This window comes from Hibiscus syriacus, unplaced genomic scaffold (assembly GCF_006381635.1).
Source record: "Hibiscus syriacus cultivar Baekdansim isolate YM2019G1 unplaced genomic scaffold, ASM638163v2 tig00110462_pilon, whole genome shotgun sequence".
Classification (NCBI taxonomy): domain Eukaryota; kingdom Viridiplantae; phylum Streptophyta; class Magnoliopsida; order Malvales; family Malvaceae; genus Hibiscus; species Hibiscus syriacus.
Window position 1 is genome coordinate 1,417,838 of NW_024062747.1, and position 20,778 is coordinate 1,438,615.

At 33.1% G+C, this 20,778-nt stretch overlaps 5 protein-coding genes across 5 annotated transcripts; 4 read left to right on the top strand and 1 right to left on the bottom strand.

The window, feature by feature from the left end:
• The first annotated feature begins 159 nt into the window (after positions 1-159).
• LOC120127037 (alpha/beta hydrolase domain-containing protein 17B-like) lies at positions 160-3,440 on the top strand. The gene is made up of 5 exons (XM_039145050.1): positions 160-825; positions 1,716-1,752; positions 2,055-2,291; positions 2,373-2,420; positions 2,767-3,440. The coding sequence occupies exons 1-5, from the start codon at positions 521-523 to the stop codon at positions 3,169-3,171; spliced, it is 1,032 nt and encodes a 343-aa protein (XP_039000981.1). The 5' UTR covers positions 160-520; the 3' UTR covers positions 3,172-3,440.
• Positions 3,441-3,734: 294 nt separating this feature from the next.
• On the top strand, positions 3,735-6,639 carry LOC120127039 (chloroplastic group IIB intron splicing facilitator CRS2-B, chloroplastic-like). Its single transcript, XM_039145052.1, has 9 exons — positions 3,735-3,869; positions 4,321-4,528; positions 4,608-4,692; positions 4,831-4,898; positions 5,429-5,479; positions 5,558-5,631; positions 6,048-6,106; positions 6,206-6,282; positions 6,390-6,639. Exons 2-9 carry the CDS (start codon positions 4,325-4,327, stop codon positions 6,504-6,506), a joined length of 735 nt encoding a protein of 244 aa, XP_039000983.1. The 5' UTR covers positions 3,735-3,869; positions 4,321-4,324; the 3' UTR covers positions 6,507-6,639.
• Positions 6,640-7,695: 1,056 nt separating this feature from the next.
• Positions 7,696-8,334, top strand: LOC120126819. Its single transcript, XM_039144897.1, has one exon. It carries the CDS (start codon positions 7,696-7,698, stop codon positions 8,332-8,334), a length of 639 nt encoding a protein of 212 aa, XP_039000828.1.
• A 7,508-nt stretch (positions 8,335-15,842) lies between these two features.
• LOC120127038 (LOB domain-containing protein 41-like) lies at positions 15,843-17,118 on the top strand. The gene is made up of 2 exons (XM_039145051.1): positions 15,843-16,179; positions 16,271-17,118. Exons 1-2 carry the CDS (start codon positions 15,990-15,992, stop codon positions 16,861-16,863), a joined length of 783 nt encoding a protein of 260 aa, XP_039000982.1. The 5' UTR covers positions 15,843-15,989; the 3' UTR covers positions 16,864-17,118.
• Positions 17,119-18,785: 1,667 nt separating this feature from the next.
• Positions 18,786-20,292, bottom strand: LOC120127043 (HMG-Y-related protein A-like). The gene is made up of 2 exons (XM_039145056.1): positions 20,062-20,292; positions 18,786-19,505 (listed from the first exon to the last, which is right to left on the bottom strand). Exons 1-2 carry the CDS (start codon positions 20,110-20,112, stop codon positions 19,005-19,007), a joined length of 552 nt encoding a protein of 183 aa, XP_039000987.1. The 5' UTR covers positions 20,113-20,292; the 3' UTR covers positions 18,786-19,004.
• Positions 20,293-20,778: the final 486 nt, after the last annotated feature.

The following is a 20,778-nucleotide window of genomic DNA, read 5'->3' on the forward strand; positions in this document are numbered from 1 at the left end:
TAAATATGGAAAATATATATTTTAATTGATTATATTTAATCCTTACAGAATAAAATAATTTTCTAGAAAACAAATTTATCATAAATCCAAACAAAACACAGATAGGCAAAGCTGTAACATAGAAAGCAAAAGACACATACATTACATGTCATGTGTCGAAGTCGCCGTCAGGCGACCCTTCCTATACCACGCGCTCACGCGGCCCTTTTCCTTTTCTCTTACTACACAAATGAGATGAGTCCCACACGGCTCGAAACATCAGAAAACCATAGGATGAGATTCCTCTAGCAGTTTCGTTTTGTTACCACGGTTCACGGCTGTTCACATTCCACGCGCCTCCCCTTCAATCCACGCGCCACCTCTCTCCATTTCAATTCCTATCTTCTTCTTTTTCCCTGTGAAAGAAAGATCTGAATAAAGGAGATTCGATGGTAGAGACTAGTTGAGGTTTGGAGGTGGCGAGTACATTTGTTTTTTGTAATTTAATGAAAGAGGGACATCTACTGATGCTGAGAAGAAGATGGGAGGAGTCACGTCGTCAATCGCCTCGAAATTCGCTTTCTTCCCGCCAAATCCCCCGTCGTACACAGTCGTAGAGGACGGGTCATGCGTTGGTCGCCTGTATATACCGGAGGTACAGAGGAGGGATGATGTCGACGTCTTGAATCTACGCACCCGCCGAGGAAACGACATCGTAGCTGTCCATATAAGGCATCCCAAAGCTACCGCTACTCTCTTGTATTCTCATGGAAATGCCGCTGATTTGGGACAAATGTTTGAGCTTTACGCCGAGTTGTGTAATCGCCTTCGAGTTAATCTTATGGGGTACTTTTTTTTCTTTTATAGAAATTCTGGTTACATAATAGGTAGTACTTTTTGTTTCCTTTTAAAACATGATCTTCTTTCTTGGTTAGTCTTAGGTTTTAACTATTTTGCTTAAATTAAAGTTGTTTTAGCTTAGTGGAAGTGATTACTCGTGGCTTTGGATTTGCTTAATTTGGTATGTCTTCTTGGGATTTTCAGGTTTTATGAGTGTTCAGTGATTTTTTTTCTTCTATTTATTATATTTTTAAACAAAGTTTTAATTGTTTTATTTACTGTACTAGTTGTAAGACTGAACTTTCTTGATTCGGCTGTCTGATTGAGATGATAGTTTCACGGTGAATGTTAGGAGAAGAGAGATTTTAGGCTGGCAGTCAGTAAAAGTTGGGGTTGGCTCTTGTTAACCATATCATATATTGCCTTTAATATTACTAAATGGATCATATACATGTGAATAATAACGATGAGTGTATTGAGAGTAATGGACTCGATCCTAACCTGTGAAAATTATGCTGATTCTGATACATGCTATATTGTGAGATTAGTGGTGGTGGTTTTGCTTTAACTGGCTTCATTTCCACTGTACTAAAGAGAGAAGGAAGGAGAAAGAATAGACTTGGACGTTGTTGTTAAGTTAGGCGTTCGGAGGTTTGTTGTTGTTGTTGTTATTCTTGCTTTACTGTAGCTTCTGCATTGTTAAAATCTTAAGCCATTTATTTATTTATTTTAACTGGTTCTGCATTGTTGTTAACTTCATTCTCCTGTTCTTAAGGCATTTATTTATTTATTGTTAAAGGCTTATCCAAAAATAATAAGTAATACTTCAATCAAGTTTTTCTTATATTTATTTATTTTACTAAACTGTTCCTGATATAACTCATTTTCCCCCCTAGGTATGATTACTCTGGCTACGGACAGTCGACTGGAAAGGTTGGTCACCTGGTTTTTCCCTTTTCTCAGTTGCTAATATAGGGAGCAAACTCTTACACATATTTACTATAGCAATTTAACTATCAATGTGGGCACTTTAAACGGTTAAATATTTTACTAAGCCGCTGGTGTGATGGTGAAGGGCTTGTATTGATATTTTCTATGTTCAGTGTGATTCAGAATCTATAAATTTTCTTTGCAGCCATGTTATTTCTGATTTCTTGTCTGTAAATTATTATGATATTAGTACTGCTTGATAGGAACATGTTATTCTAATTGTCACTTACTTTTATTTGAAACAGCCAACCGAGTGTAATACATATGCAGACATAGATGCAGCATATATGTGCCTTAAGGAACGGTATGGAGTTAAAGATGAAGATTTAATATTATATGGACAGTCAGTTGGTAGTGGACCTACTGTCGATCTTGCTTCTCGTTTGCCAAACTTGAGAGGAGTTGTTCTACATAGCCCGATTTTGTCTGGCATGAGAGTATTGTACCCAGTCAAAAGGACCTACTGGTTTGACATTTATAAGGTAAGTCTCTCTTCTTTACCCTATTTCTGTTTTTCTTGTTTTTTATCTTGTATGTTGGGTTTTTACCATTCTAATTTTCAGAATATTGACAAAATTGGAGCAGTGAACTGTCAAGTCTTGGTAATTCATGTAAGTATTGTTCTTATTGTTATTACTTTGATGGGATACAGCAACTTTTAGTCTAACTTGACAATTTTTTTCCCAACTTAATCCTTGGACTTTGTTTTGGTCCATATTAATCCATGAACTTGACAACTTTTCCCATTTTAGCTCTTTCGATGATGTGGCACTCTGAGGTTGTAATGCGTGGCGAACACCCAGTGTGCCATATCATTAGGAGGACTAGGAATGGGTCAAAAATCCAAGTTCAATGACCAATGCGGACCCAAAAAAGTTAAGGGACCAAATTGGGTAAAGTAGTCAAGTTCAGGGATCAAAAAAGTAGTGACGAAGCTCGTCTTTTTTCTGTCGGCAGGGGACAGCAGACGACGTTGTTCATTATTCCCATGGAAAACAGCTTTGGGAGCTTTGCAAGAATAAGTACGAGCCTCTGTGGGTAAATGGAGGAGGACATTGCAATCTGGAGATCTACCCAGAATTCATTAGACATCTGAAGAAATTTGTACTATCTTTGAACAAATCAAAAGCAGCTGCAAATGGCTCTGAAAAAATAGTGGTGAGCCCTGAGAATCAGAGCAACAAACCATCCAAGGGTGGAACTTCCGATACTTTCGAATTGAGCGCCGACCTTCCGGAAGTTTCGAGAAACAGTTTGGATAGCCGTCTTGAGAAGTCGAAGAAGTCAAGTAAGCCCGAGAAGTCTCGGATGAGCACAGATCGCGTGGACAGATTTAGGAGAAAAAAGGGCTTGGTTTGGTGATGTGTTTACAACTCGAATAAATACGATGTATGTATCCCATGTATTCCCAGTCCAGTTGGGGAGGTAATTGTACTTGTGTATTTGTAATGTTACATTGGGGTCCGGCATAAGTCATCAGATTTTTGTCATAAATGTTATGATTTTTCAGCCTGTATTTTAAGAAAACAAGTTCGATTAAGTTTTGAAATGTAAGATTATGAATTCTTGTGTAAGAACAGCCTCTGCCTCGATGCTAAATGAAAAGTATTCTGGTGGTTTCTGCCATTGATGTTGAAATCTTTAATTTTTCATCCATATTTCTTAGCAGCCTTTAATTTAGCACTTCTCGTAAACATGATATCATTTGATGCCAAGTTGAAATGAAACCAAGGATAATGTTAAATTCAAAATGACCAGATATTTTTATTTTAAAATTTATGAAATGGTTCTAAAACTTTGATTTTTCGATGATGAATCAAAGTTTTACCCAATATAAATAAACGAGTTGCATTGAAAAATAAAACGAGGGTTAAGCCCAGCTCCGTTTAGAAGCCCAGCAATCGGTGCTTAATTACGGGAAAATCATCCAAACACGTGAAATATCCAAAACCACCAATTCTAACACAGAGCCTCACCTTCGCTCTTCCTTCCATCCTTCTCTGTACCCTTATTATTATTAATTATCTTTTTATTGGATTGAAGCGTCCAAAGTGAAACAGGTGAATTCCTTAATTCTATTATTCACTTCTAGTTTTTATGTATCGGTTTTCATTTTTTTTAGTGTTTCTGCACTTGTGTCTATGTTTTAGATATTTTTTGAGGAATTTAAGTCGCAACAAAAGGCAGTAAGTCTATCTTAGTTACTCTAAAGCTTACTCCTTTTTTCTGGGTACCTCCTGTCTACTTTACTTACTTATCGCTGTTTTTTTCTATTCTGTAGTAATAACTGCTCAATATGAATTCTGGGTTCTAGCTTAAGTTGATTATGGGTAGGAAACTATGTAGAAATCTCAATGAAATGTGTCAAAAAACTGAATTTTGTAAGTCCCTCATTCTTAAATAATGCCCAACGATTTAATCTTTTAGATAAAGGAAGTACAGGTGACAGTTTGCCCCAATACTCTTCTTTATTTTATGATGAATAAATATATTCTGCTACGTTTGTTTTAGGTCAATGTTGCATGCAATCTCTGTTCCGAACACTTGCTTTTGGTATCCAAGAAGCCGATGTTTTGGTCAAAGGAATCGAGGATCAAGAAGACTTTGTTTGCGAGCTTCTTTGGCAGATAATAATGGTGGATTTAAAGTGGAGTATACACCCTGGTTGATTGTTGGATTGGGTAACCCTGGAATTAAGTATCATGGAACTCGGCACAATGTAACGAATTACAAATTATGATGCTGACAGCTTGTTTTTCTTTTCGTTTATATGGTATTTACATTGTTCTATATATCAGGTTGGTTTTGAAATGATTGATCAAATTTCTCGATCGGAGGGGATTGTTTTGAATACTATACAGTCAAAAGCTCTAATTGGAATAGGTATATATTTTGTATTTGCGTTGCTTAGGGTTTTTATTTGTTTATTTAACTTTTGTCTGGGATTCAGTGTCCTTTGGTCTTTTGTGATTCTCGGTTATGTTTGATGGTTTACGTAGATTTCTTTCGTGATCAGTACAGGTGCCATTGGAGAAGTCCCAATTTTGTTGGCAAAACCTCAGGCATACATGAATTTCAGTGGGGAATCAGTTAGTCGCACATTTTGTTTTTCCCTTTTCCCATATCAATTCTACATAGCAGGCTCTCAGTTATTCATTCACATGTCCCTTCTCACTTGTGGATCCATTTGCAGCTAACATGTAACTGGACACGTACTGCATAGAGTGTTTAATGTTTATGTAGTTCATTGGAGATACTTAGGAAATTCAGTCTAAAACTTATTCAGGACTCGGGACAGTTATTAAAAACTTATCGCTGTACTTTGATGCTCTTTGGTTTGACCTTTTCAGCTAAACATATGGGTTAAATTTCATGCATGTTTGAATTAAAAATGGACATTGATAGATTGTAGTGGTTTATAGGCAGCTAAATAAGCACATGCAATATCACAATGCTAATTCAAGATGCTTATATAAGAATATGTGCCCCTTCATCTTGTAAGCATCTCTTGTCCAGGATCCTTTTTCATTATTTTTTAAATATCATTTTGGTGAATCATTTACACCACTTTATAATCGTTTTTATCTCTAACGATTCCAAACATTTTATTTTTGTTAAGGTTGGGCCTCTTGCTGCCTATTATCAAGTTCCCTTGCGGCACATTTTGTTGGTATGCATTCTTATAACTGAAACTCTTTGTTATTTTTGTTCTGTTTAGGGCACTTTGACTTTGAGCTTTCCAATGTAGGTATATGATGAGATGAGCTTGCCGAATGGTGTTTTGAGGCTTCAGCCGAAAGGAGGACATGGCCATCATAACGGGTATGTTCCATCAGTACTACTAATAGCAAAATCTCTGAGTCTCTGACTCTCTGTTTGCATCAAGATGGATTACTTAAGAAGCCTCTGTTTATATTAGCATAAGAACTTTATGGGGCAATAATAAACTTGTCTAATTCATGAATCTTTACCTTCCTGAGGCAATTTGCTGCTGAAGTTGTTATTCTTTTGCCTCGTTTCTTTCCCTGTGATGAGGAGTTCTGAGTCTGGTTTGTGTAGATATCTTTTTATTTAATCTGCTTGAAATCATTCTGCATATTCATTGGGCTATTTTCATCTTCCATATTTATGTTCTCATGATATGGAATAATAAATATATGTTAAAGTGCAATCTTCCCCTTTCTCCCCACTCAACAAATGGTGATTCAAAAACATTGACTTATGCTTTCTTGTTGCAGAGTGAAGAGTGTGATGGGCCATTTGGATGGCAGTCGTGAGTTTCCTCGGTTATGCATAGGTTGGCTCCTCAAATCACGAATTTTGCTTAACAGTTAAAACATTTGCAAGCACGCATTCTTATGATATGGTGATTCTAAAAGAGCTATTTATGGTCCAGGCATTGGAAATCCACCTGGTGCTATGGACATGAAAGCTTATCTTCTACAGAAGTTCAGTCCTGTGGAGCGAAATCAGGTAAGATTTGCATCGGACATGGATACTTTAGACTAAATGAAGAGTCCTAGTAACATAGGGTAGTTTGAGAGATGAAAATGAAGTTTGTTAATGGGGTATTTCGACAGATCGATGAGGCGCTGGATCAAGGAGTTGAGGCATTGAGGACACTGGTGCTGGGTGGGTTCAGCCAAAAGATCACAAGATTCAATTTAGGGCAGAAGTACAAGCATCACAAAGTTTGACAATATCCATATCAACCATTTCATCATACTACATTACATGTATGTTACCAAGCCACGGGTGACATGGTTAGTATGTATAAACATTTTTAAGCATCTGTTCATTTTCTTCTCCAGGCAACTCTTCTGAATCTGTGTAATGGAAATAGATAATATATATTCACGCGTTGAAAATATACGGTGTTACAGAAGGGTTTGTCGGAAAAGTGTTAAAGCCATTTAGTAGGAGCCAGCTGATTGACAGACAGCAGACAAAACATTAGCCTTTTTTTACCTAAAACGAGTGGAAAGAATTAGAAAGAGCCTATCCCATAGCTTCTTATCTTCCCCGCCATGTAAGTTCAAATGTGAAGGAAGTAAAACTTTCATGGTAAATAGCAAATATCCATCCATATATCACAGAATTTGATCATTTGTTCTTGGTTAAAATCACATCAAAGTGGTGGTCTAATCTCATAAATGGGAAGATAGAATTTGTTTCGCTTTTTTGCCTCTTTTAGTTAAATCTGATTAATCTAAAAACTGAAAATTTAATTGAATGAGAATTCATTGGAATGATACAAATATTTAAATTTGATAGAAAGAGCTTGATTTTATTTTTTGTTTAATTAATAAATTGGCTCTTAAATAATATTTTATTCACATTTAGGTGCTTAAAAATTTGTTTATAAAAAATTGATTATTAATCTCAATCAATATAAATAAGACATGTGATAGATAACACCATCTCTGACATGACAAGTGTTGTATTGTTTTTATTATTATTATTGGTATTTTGTTTATTAGTCGACTGATTTAAATTAACTTTTATAAAGTATCATTTCAATTTAATACATTATTAACTTATTTTAATATTAAGATTATTTTGATCAAAATAATTAGCATATCTAATCGATTGAATTAGAGGAATAAATTCTTTAAAGCGAAGTGACTCCCCAAGCATTATGAAAAAATTAGGGTCCACTTCCAAATAAGAACGTTGGAAACATGTATAAACCGATATCAATTGAATAATAGTTGAAGCAAAAGACTTGATCCTTCAATTAGACCGTTGCAACTTTTAATGTCAAATCTAAAACAAACAACAGAGATATACATCCCATTAATCTTACTCTTTTCTTCAATCAATTCCCCTTCTCTGCTCATCAGAACAGAGCAGAAAACAAAAGGTGAACCTCAAGTTTCATTAAAAATGGCAGAGACAAGTGAATCTCAGCCAAACCCTGATCTTTTCCCATTCCTTGACCCCATTTCTCTTGTTCTTTCTCAGAATTCAAGCCCCACCAGCCCATTTCCTTTAAGGCTAACAACAGAGAGTTCCGTAATGGAAAGAGGCCCCAGATACAGAGCATACGCAGAGTTGAGAGAAACAAATCTGAGGATGAAGAATGGGGTGATGCAACGAGAAAAGGAAGAAATCGAATTCAAACAAACACCAACGAAGAAGCAAGTGAAGTTCAGTTCGAGTGTGGGGATTTCCAGGAAAGGGTCTGCTTTGGTGGCTCAATCGGTACCCGATTTTTCAGCAACTTTAAGGAAAGAAAATCGAAGACCCCCAGGGATTGAATTGACGCCACCGCCGACGGGCAAGAATTGGTCGAAGGGGAATGAGGCTTGGTCGTCGAATTCGAGGGGGAGTAAATCTGCAAATGCGGGGGAGAAAAAGGGGAGGATGATGATGCTGAAAAAGAGTTGTGCATCTGTTGAGGATTTGAAAGCGATATCATTGGCAGCATCCAATGCTATTAACGGTGAAAACAGGGGAGGGAAGACTAATGGCCGAGGTGTTGCTGGTGCTAGTAATACTATTTTGAGGTATCGACAGTTTTAGATTATTTGGGTAATAAAAAGGGGTTTGAATCTCAGTTTGGTTTCTTGATTGGGTTTTGTTTGTTTTATTTTTTTACAAGGATTTGACTACTTGCTACCACATGGTAGATAGATTTGGAGTTGTATTGTATGTAACGAGAGATTGTTGATCATCCTCTGAATTACTGAGTTGAATTGTTCAATAAACTCAAGATGGAAAATACAGAGACCAAAAGATTGAGTGTGATTCCAAAACAACTATTTGGAAAACAATTTTTCACGATACTAACGATGTTTCATTAATAAAAATAATGGAAGGAATCATAATCATAAAAAAAAAAAATATATGGGATAATAGTCACAGACAAACTCATATACAAATAAAAATTTTAAACTCAAAGATATAAAAAAAAACGAAACATTTCATTGATAATGACATCTAATATAAGAAAAAACTTAGTATCTTTTATAAAAATTTCTTATCTCTATCGAATAAGACGCTTTACGAAATGATAAAGGAGTGGTGGACGAACCAAATTATCTAGCAGGCTGTTTGATTATATCGACAAACAAACTCTTACCAAAGAGGTAATATGACAATAAGTGATCACCAACAAACCAATCAAAAAACAAATATTATGAGGGTCTTTGTGTGAGCACCAAACGATCGTAAAAATATGCAAAAAACATATCAAAAACCATAAGGAACATTCCACAATAGTAGAGAAAAATTGTGTCACAAGAACCAAAAAAAAAAGTATTACAATGACTAGATTCTTATTTAAAATTGAAAAAAAAATGAAAACAAATAAATTAAATAAAAATCAAAAGAAAAAAAAAGCACAACCCAAAAATATTAAAAGTAAATAATTTGAAAAACAAACTTAAAATTATGGTATATTATTTTACTTTACGTGACACAAAATCATGTCAGTCTCACAGTACATGGTAAAACAATCATATCTATATGATTGTATTTGTAACATAATCGTGACATCATAAATTATAACATATAAAATAAAAGATTAAATTATAGTTTTAATCCTTTAAATATGATTTAATCTATAATTAATTATCCCGGTTAAAATTTGGATACTATATTTAAAGAAAACCTTCCAACTCAAAGTTTATGGTAATTGTTTGAATTAAATAATAACATCGTACGAATACTATATTTATTCAACAGTTTATATTAACAAGGATCATTAAGCTTTTCTGTTAAATTTTCCCAAGCAAACTAATCCTTTACAAATCATGTTTTTCATAATTAATTATTTATATTTCGATTCATAATTCTTTTTGAATTGTTTGAGGTAATTACAAAGTAATATTTGTTTAGAAATTTTCTGAACTTTTGAAATTCACACATCTTGCAGATACAACTGTTCGAATCTAAAATTTCTAAAGGGAACAACACTCTTTTTAACCACTAAAACTACTTATGAATTCATTCTACTCGTAATTTTAAATAATCAAAACTTTTATCCATAGAATATCTTAGATTTTTATCTTAATAAATTCAAATAATATACCCTACGCAGTAACATTACAGATTATTAGTGCATAGAACTATAGTCTTTTTTGTTTTTGGTATACGTTGGCATAACCAGACAGCGAGACTCCAACGGCATTGCTTGTCCACAAAATATTTATCATCCTACTTGAAACCAACATCACCCAGACCCAATTTATTTTTATTATGAATTTCAAAGTATCTGAAATGGAAAAAGAAATAGATTTCATGAAATTAGGCAAGAATCTACATTTCATCCATATCTGTTCTCATGCCATTCCATTGGATATGCAAGAACAAATCAAAGAACCCATAAATGCCTCAAAGAAAATGACCAACAGGAAATGAAATAAGTACAACTTTAAAAACAAATGGAATTCCCTACGAGTGAAGGAACTCAAACGTGAACAGCTTAGTGGGAATAAAAGATCACTCTTTTTTTTCTTTAACCGTTAACCGAACCGAACTTTTTTCGAAAATATTAACTGAACCGAATAAATTTCGGTTAATTCGGTTAATTTTCGAATTAACCGAATTTTTTTAAATTTTCTAATTTATATAAAAATTAAATGTTTTTTAATTCAAAAAAAGTTTATAATTAATTTAAATAATATATAATTATAAAATAAAAATTTAAGATAATTTTTTTAATTAATTAATATTGATTTAGGTTTAAAATTTATTTGATGTTAAATTATTAATTGGGTTTTAAATGGTGTGGGCTGAGCCCATATGTTATATATAATATTTTTAATATTTTTAATTAAAAAATGGTTTACAATTAATTTAAATAATATATAATTATAAAATAAAAATTTTATATACATTTTTTAATTAATTAATATTGATTTAGGTTTAAAAGTTATTGGATCTTAAATTATTAATTAGGTTTTAAATGGTTTGGGTTGAACTCATATGTTATATATAATATATTTAATGTTTAAAATTTAATTTCGGTTAATTCGGTTAATTAATTGATTTCGAACCAACTTAACCGTTAACCGAATTCTAAAAATTTTCTTAACCGTTAACCGATCGAATTAACCGAACTAATTTAGTTCGGTCGGTTAACCGAATTAGTTCGATTATTTGAACACCCCTAAATACAATAGTGGATGCCATTTGAGAATGGTAATCGAGTAAGATATATGGCAATCAATCGGTATGTTGGGACATTAAATATTAAGTTGCAACATATTTTGACCCAGCAAAGGTCAGGGCCCTGTATTAAATTATAGTGGAAGCGTGAGCAATGGCAGGTTGTTTCTTTGAGCTCCAAGACAATATGACCAGTAGTAGACGAGTCATCATTGCCGATTCTGCCCCATTTTAACAAATTGGATAAGACCCTTATATCTTTGAGTTACCCTGATTATAGTTTGGTTAATGGGAATAAAAGATCACTCTTTTAGTGGGGATGAAGAGTTGCAATTGGTGAAAGATAGAGGATGATTGTAGAAGGTGTCAGTCCCTTCTCTAGTTTTGATTGAGAGTATTTACAGCAGGCTTTAATGCACATGTTAATAGTAGAATCATCATAGCTATTAATAAGTTATCGAGATAGATTTAATAGTCACACTCTGAATTTCGTTTTGATGTATCCGTCAGAGATATTTTTAAGTCTTGTTTATATATCAGAGTTGATTAATGAAATGATATGGAGAAACTTTTATAGGTTTATCTCCGGAGACATAACAAGTTTATAATTAGTATTTAACTTTTAAGCACCTTGTACATTACCGAATGTTAAAAGATTTGGTGCCTTTCATTCAGTTCTGTTTATGCTTAGCTTTGTTGCATATGGTCTACAAGTGATCCTTGTACATTCTGCATTTCTCACAGAACTTGATGGTTATATGAACCTCTCTTCGTAACTTAATTAGAGGGTCTCATTAAGCTGTCTCCCTCGTGATTTACGTGCCGGGGATTCATTGAAATATGATGAAGTCTCGATTATATTAATTATGCATATTCTGAAATTTAAATGTGGGTGGAGTTGATAAACGGTGCCGCTTAGAAGATTTTGTGTTACTACTGATTTCAGCGATTTACATGGTAGATGATTTGATTAAATTGGCTGATGAGGAAGCTACAATTTCAATTCATTTGACAACTCTGCTTACGATTTCTCTATCTTGATGGCAGCTTCAATATTTATTTTAGATTAACGTGTGTATATTATATTACAATTCCAGAGTAAGAGTCTGTTTATAGATATAAATGAACAAAGAATTTAGTAAAATATTCATATAACGTTTATTTGTTAAGCTAATCAAATAAGTGTGAATAAATTTTTATGTTTATTTAATAAACGAATATAAACAGAAGTGTGTTGAGTTCATTTATGTTCACGAACAAACTCGTTTATAAGCTCATTTGTTGACTCGTTCGTTTATGGTCATGAACAAATTCGTTTAGAAGCTCATTTACTTTTTATTTTTTTTTACATTTTAAATATGAGTGAATGTAGGGATTAAATTATACACGATGAGATTTAAAGTTTAAATTCTAAAGCTTAAGAAGTTTAAGCATTAGTGTCATAATGTTATCACTTTTTAGCTTACAAGTGAACATGTTCAAGAACGCTAAATGAGCATGTTCTCGAACACTAAACGAACGTTAAATACACATGTTCGAGAACATTTAACAAACATAAAAATAATATTTAAAATTTAAACAAACATGAATCATTCATAAACATGTTTAAAAATAAACAAACAAACATTAATATAATCTTATTCGTCAAACTTGATTCATTTATATCCCAAGTCTGTTGCAAAATATTAAAATAACCTAGAAATTTAGCAATGTGACAGTAAACTATCAATATTATACATAAAGGTTCCTACCTATACACCATTATTTAATTACACCTCCCAATTAATTACGTACCATTTTATTTCAGTTTTACAGTCTTTTTAACATCATTAAGCTTTAAAATTTTGAAATCGTCTCCCTACATATCAGATATATATGTAACCATTCTAGGCTACCTTCAACAAAAATGGGATGGTAACTTATTTAAGTAATTGAGGAAATGAAGATTTATGTTAGATCAAAACAAATATATAATTTTATGTTATGATGGATTTATACAATTTTAAAAGTCAATAGAATATATATATATATAATAATTTTAAATTTTAAAAAAAACGATTATTCTACTTATTTTGGGTCTATTTCTGTCTGACGTGGCATCGTCAATTAACTCCTTTATTCAGATCGGATCCAGCTATCATTATGGGAAGAGTTAGCATTTGGGAAGCACGCAAAAAGTTAAAACATTTTAAGAGCTATTGAGTTAATTAATGTTATAATGATAAAAATAGTATCTAACGTTTGACTATATACTCATTTTACTCTCAATTTTTTTAAAGAGTATTTTGACATCTAATGTTTTATTTTGAGACAAAAAACTCATATATAGATGAAAATCGTTAGTCGACGAACAGTTAATACATGAAGCTGACTCAACTTGTACACGTAAACAAAATGCTGATGTGGCATATCAACATAATCATACAATGTCATCAAAAATGCCATTTCAGCAAACATTTATACACACGATGACACATCATTTTGCTATGTCAGCAACATGCCACATTATCACGCCACATAAGCATTTTTAAATGGACAAAAAACTCTCTTTATAGATGAAAATTATTAGTTAACACACGATTAATGCTTCAAAATAGGAATTTTTTTAACCTAAAATGAAATGTTGAGAGTTAAAATGCCCCAGAAAAAAAATAAGAGACAAAATTCAAATTTTAGGGACCTTTCTACCCTAAAATAGAGGATAAAATGACCATTTTAATAAATGTCTGTATTAATTTTAGCATTATACCTATATAAAATTTATAATAAAAATATTTTAGGTATCAACTAATAATATCTAATCATCAATATGACTCCACCCACGAGTCTATTAATATTATTTCGAAAAATTGATCTTAAATTTGATAAATTCACCCCATAAATAAAATAAACTAAATATAATCCATAAACCTATAAATTAAATAATGTTGCTTATGTATACTAAATCCACGAGCACGACCTCTAATATATTATAAACAAAGATATCAATAGGATTAAAATTAGCTCACTTCTTACAAACTAATTTAATATAAGATAAATTACATCAAATACTAATGAACTTTATGTAGTTTATTGTTCATATTATTGAACTTTCAATTGTTTAGTTATGTCATTGAACTTTAAGTTTGAATTAGTTTATAGTATAAATCGTTAAAATCAAAACAACGTGATGACATGCACAAAACAACATTATTTTTATACGACTAATGATGCCTAAAATGACATCTTTTAGGCATTGAATTTTAAATTTTATCGATTTTGTCACTAAACTTTTAAGCAAATCACTTTTAAGCACTAAAACTTTTTGTTCACCATTTGTAGCGAATCGTTGCCCCACATCGGTAATCATTTGTGACAATATCAATATCAAATCGTTCATATTTCACCCCTTTTCTTCTCTTATAATTGTTTTTTCATGAAACTAATTCAAAATTGACGAAATTAAACAAAAAATCAATTGTTTTTTAGGTTTAGGGGCTTTCTCATATTTGACGAGTGTTTGTTTCAAAATTCGAACAATAAGAAACATTAGTTTTTGAAAATGAACAACATGCCTCAAAACTAGCTTTATCATATGATCATCGAAGGAGATTAAAGTATAAACGTGTTGATTTTAAGTAATTTCATGAAAAAAGTAATTCAACGAGAAGAAAACGAAAATGTGAACATTTTAATATTAATATTGTCATGAATGGCAATAGATGACATACGACAATTGACTGGCAATGGTTGGGAAAAGTCAATTTCTAAAATTTAACATTTTAAAAGTTTAGTGGCAAAATTGATAGACTCCTAAAGTCTAGAGTTGGACATCAATAAACATATTAAAATAATATTATTTTGTTTACATCACCACAATGACAGAAAAAATTATTCACATCATCACATCGTTAAACTTTAAAGGTTAAGTGCAATAATGAATCCAAAATTAAAGTTTAATAGTATAATTGAAGAAATAAAAGTTTATTATTATAAATGATATATCCTAAAATTTAATGATATTTTGTGTAATTTACTCATTAATTTATAATTTTTTGCTAATCACTGGTAAAAGAAAACAGGTTTCACTCTCTAAAACTAATAATAATTTAAATTTCATAGATTAACACAAACTAATATGATAAGATAGAGTTTAAACCAAAATATATTATTAATTAATTGTATTAGAAGATAAGCACGAGCTTAGTTATTTTCCCATTTCAAAACCGTCGGTTGAGGGTCTTGTAGTGCGCCCACGGTCCCTTCTTTTCAAATCCGGAAACCAGTCACCGGTTTTCGCTCACCCTTTTGAAAAGCGGTTTTTGAACTCACACCAACTTCCCGAAAACTAGGAGCTTTTTAAAAAAATTAATTTAATTTAAAAAATCACCCAAGAGGTTCCCGTAGTCCATCATATCTCTCCTCCGACAGATTATATGTAGCGACTCGACAGCACCGTGACACTGTACGTGTCTTCCACGCGCTGTTCTCTTCCTATTTCAACATTTGGACCCATTTGCATGGCATCTCTTAACAACTTCAACCACCTGTCATTTTTTTCTTTGTGAAATCTCCATTTTGCTCTCATAAGTAAATTAGAGAAATAATTAGTGGTACTTTACTAAAATAATGTTGATCATGGATCTCCCCGAAGTTGTCGTACCCAGGAGGGGACATGTACAAACTTTAAGTGTACGTCTCCAAGTGGATCCCAAAACTTGATGAGTTATATGAGAGTGACTTGCACGCGTGTTAACTGAAAGTGGTGAAAAATCAAAGTATCTAGCGTGGCTCCTTGCATGTTGAAACCATGTTTTTGGAAATAAAAACAGCTGCTGCATACCCTGAACTCTGAAAACCAAGCGGCCGCCGCCTACTTTTTTATTTATGAATTTTTCATTTTTTTTCTTCCCTTAAATACTCTCTCACTTCTCTCTTACGTTCAATCTCCCAAATATCCTTCTCTCTTATCCAATTATCTTTCTTTCAATCTGTTTTCTCGTAAATATATTCAGACTTTACTCTGATTTGATATTTGTTTCAAATCTTTTCTACTGCATTCTGTGTTTTCTTAAACCATTTCCAAAATGAGATTGAGTTGCAATGGATGCCGGGTCCTACGCAAAGGTTGCAGCGATAATTGTAGAATTAGGCCTTGTTTGCAATGGATCAAAAGCCCTGAATCCCAAGCAAACGCCACTTTTTTTCTCGCCAAATTCTACGGCCGTGCTGGCCTCTTGAACCTCATCAACGCCGGCCCCGAACACCTCCGTCCTGGTCAGTGCTCTTATATATTTCCTATTTTTTTTTTTAGATTATGGAGTTTTTATGATTTGTGGACTTACGGGTTTTTTTTTTTAATTTTCAGGGATTTTTAGGTCGTTATTATACGAGGCTTGTGGTCGGATTGTGAACCCCATCTATGGTTCAGTGGGGTTATTATGGTCCGGGAGTTGGCAGCTTTGTGAAGACGCCGTGGAAGCCGTGCTAAAAGGTGCTCCGATCACGCCTATCGCCACGGAAGATGCGGCGGATGGTCGAGGGCCTCCTCTACAAGCATTCGACATTCGTCACGTTTCCAAAGAAGAGAACTCCGACGATGTTGATCGAGTAAAGAATCGGTGCCGAGTCAAGAGAACTGTGAAGCGGAAGGGGAATAAGAAGGTGGTAGAGGAAGAGATCCGAAACGCGGAAGCCAAAACCGAGCCGCGTTATTGTAGTGACGAGGGGAACAGATCGACGAGTCACGAGTCTTCGCTAAGCCACCTGTCCGAGTTGGCAGTTATGGATGGGGAAAGTAAAGAAACCGAGAGCATGATCTCGGAGGAAACGACGCCGGCGTCGCGGCTGTTTCCGGAGGAACCGGAGTTCGGAGGAAAGGCTTCCGAGGGGGAAAGCGGTGAGGTCGGGTTGGAGTTGACGTTGGGGTTCGATCGGCGATTTCACGTGCATGCCACGTAGTGGTGCCGGTGAAGAAAAGGAAATTGGAGGCATACGACACGAGTGAGAATAATGACACGTGTATAGTAGAGCTGGGGCTTGCTTATCCGGCTTAAATGACATCCTCCTTTTATGTAGAGTTTGGTCCAGTTTTGGCGGCTCGGTTTCGGTTTTTTTTTTAATGTTATACATAGAAGAGTTGTTTTTTGCCCTTTTATTAGTGAAAAATGTGAGATGTACAAATGTGGGCTACATGAATAGAAATTGTACATTTATCTATGGATTAATTAGAGGCTTAATTAAGAATAAGATATGTTTGATATCGTTTAACAAAGTTTGAGTTTTTGTGTACATAGAAAATTTTTGTTAAGAGATTCAACCACTAAAACCAGGTGTACAATACAGATCGATCTAAATTAATCAAAACAAAGTCTTAAAATAGAAGAACAAAAAAATATAATTACTTAAATTATACGAATTAAATTATTTCAGTAATTAAGGTAATAAAGATTATTTTTAAAGTTCTCATATTCCATCATCATAAATTATAAAAAGATGATTAAACTTTTATTTTCAAATAATTGAAATTTTTAAAAAACATATATTATATTTATTTTAAATTTATTGAAAAATAGGAGTTTAAACTATATTTTCCCTCATCTTTGGTGATTTTATTTTTGTTGAACATAAATATCTAATATTATTTTGATGTAATTTGTGTTTAATGTTATTATTTTGATATTATTTGTCACGGTTGTTAATAAAATCATTAGTCATTAAAAATATGTGATATATGTCACGTCTATTAATTCTTTTTAAATAAATATAATTTTAAATTTTAAAGATGTTTGAAAAAAATTCTCAAAACCTTACAAATCTTTAAATTCTTAATTTCAGTCATTCTTAATTTCAATCCGGTTAGATTCTTAGTTTCAATAATTCTTAGTTTTAATCTGGGAGTATTGGGGTTCAACCGGTCTTATAATATTGAGATTTTGATTTGAGATTTCAATTTAGCAAAGAATATTGAAATTAGGGATTTTGAAGAATTTAAAAATACTTTTTACAGTTTTAGAGAAATTTCAAACTTTTTAAAAATATAATAATTTAAATAATTACAATATAATATTTATTTAAAATATTTCTTAATCATTGTCAATGTTCATACATAAATGTAACTAACCCAATAGACTGCTTGATTTTTAAAAATAAATTTTTTAAAAATTATAAATGTTGTTGCATTTCATTTTTGAATGATTGACATTTTCTTTAAACAATATGACAGATAAAACAATTAAAATAATAATATAAAAATATTAAATATATACAAAAAAATATTTTATAATCTAAACAAACAAAAAGTACAATTTATGTACTTTTTCCATGAAACCTTAGTTCCAAATACTTACAATAATTTTTAAAAAAAATAGATGTGATGGAAGTTTTTGGAACCCTTGCTAGTTGCTAGACGTATCTGTGGTCAAAGCTGTGATTGTGAAAGCACCCTCTAATAGAGGTTGTTGTAACGTAGAATTATGGTGAAGGAATCTCATACCTAAAATTATCCCAAATCTTCCCCCACAACCTCGTACTTCCTTGAAGCCAATCTTAAGCTTGTCCGATTACATGATGATTCCAAACCAACGAAACAACCCAATTACAGTGGACTGTGTTCTGAACTTCAAACTTAATGCTTAGTTGACTGCTATACCAAATAGCCAGGCAAGAAAGCATCCATGTTTCGAATATCGACACCGGAATATGTTCGACATAATTATGCTCACATTCTTCGTGCGGTTGAAGCATCATATTTCGTTCTCATGTCCAAATATATGCCGGAAAAATAAAGATTTCAGATATCATCAGTAAGCAGGCATTACATTAACGATGAAGCAAACTCACAGCAAAGTCAAACGAGCTCGATATTCCTCGAATACAACAAAGAGAACAACAGAGATCATCATTAGCATTAATCATCCTCTACAACAACTTCAAATTCAAAAGAAAATATTCAAAGCCTCTCAAGTACAACTACATTAGAGTTTTCTACAAGAACACTTCAAGCATACACACAATTCTCACACTAACAGACACCCTGCAAATTCTACAACAAACAAACTGGAGACATGAAGTAAAATAGTAACCACAAGTTAAAACTACACTCAATGTCCAATCACTTCAGTCAATGCCGAAGCCTTGACCTTAGGGGGACGTCCCCTCGGCCTTACGGCCGAGGTCAACATCATAGTTGTAGAGCTCCCACCTATTCCCCCCTCGGGTCGAGCCATCTTCCTTGGCCTTCCACGTGGTTTTCCACTCCCAGAAGGCAGCTTATGCTTGGGGGACCTAGGGGGAGCATTGGGGTCCTTAGGAGGGCGGCCCCGAGGCCTTCCAGAGCTTAAAACCATACCAGGTCGCAATGGAACCTTGGGTTTTGGTGGCCTACCACGGCCACGCCTTGGAGGGGCATTGGGATCGACTTTCATGTAATTGTTTTTCCAAAACACAAGCTCTCCTGTTTCTTTCAATATGTTAAGGTGGTGAGAAAGGAGAGTGGAATGGCCAGTAGGCAAATCTCCGTACTTGGACTCTATGTATTTGGATATTGAAGTCTTGTTTGAACCATTCTTGTCGTTCAATGCTTCAATGGCGTTAATAATTAGCTGCATGATAAAATCTTAGATGAATTATCAAGCGATTTTAAGCTACGAAGCTTGAAATTCATGCTTAAAAGTGGATAAAATAAGAGTCGTGTAACTATTATGTAAATTACAAAATAAAATCCTCGGGTGATTGACAGAAACTTCTCCGATGAACATCAAAAACTGCACCCAGGAACAAAGAAAAGATGAATACGGAAAACATACAGGAAATACAAGTTTTCTAACAATTCTGAAAGCTACCTGTCCTTTCTATCATATACAAAAAACACTAGAAGAAATCAGGAAAAAAATCAGTGAAATGAAGAAAACTTATGCAAATAAACTGAATTGAAGATGAGAAAAAAAGAGAGAATGATTTTTTTAGAAAGTTATTGCAAAAAAAAAATGAAATTGCATCAAAATTCATGAAATTTGAGGTTGAATGAAAATGGGTTTCCTTTATATTCCATCAAAAATCAACTGCAAACTATAAAAAAAAAAGTGAAATATCAAATTTTGATCATCAGTAAAAAAATAAAGAGATCAATTTTGAGGAGAGAGTGGAGAGTAGATGTACCTGTGGGTAAGAAGGGAGTGGGGGAGGCTTATTGACTTCTTCAGTAGCCATTAAATTTTGCACACCCAACAATAAAATCAGCGAAAAGGAAAGATTCAATTCCTTCAACGAAGCTTTGAACTTCAATGTTTTCTCTTTGATTTTCAAAATTTTCCTCACAAACCAAGTCCCAAAGCCAAAACAGCTTTAGATACTGTTTGATGATCAGTTGCAAAAAAGGATAAAAATGAACGGGTAAGATTCTATAGATGGATATGATCGGACGCTTACAAAAGGGGTTCACCGGGATCGATGACATGACGGTATGAGGCTTTAGGTTCTATTTTTTATTCTTTTATAGGGTCACTACACTATCCCTTCATTCCATTGTCTCTGCTATCTAGACTTGTCCCATTTTGCAACTTGTATGATACTATTTTATTTTATTTTTAAAGACAAATTCTACAGCGTGAATGAATGCTGTTAATGACGAAAATTATTAAATTAATTTATAAAACATTAAATTATAGAATATTAAATGTATAATTATGAATTAATTAAAAATTTAAATATAATTTAATTAAAATGTATAATTACCTAACTATTTACCTCTTTTATTTTACCTATTGATTTTTTAATTTTATCAATTAGGTCACCTAACTATTTAAATCTTGTCAAGCAAGTCTTATGCTGTTAAATATTAACGGAGGAGATAACGTGACAGTTAATAAAATTTGT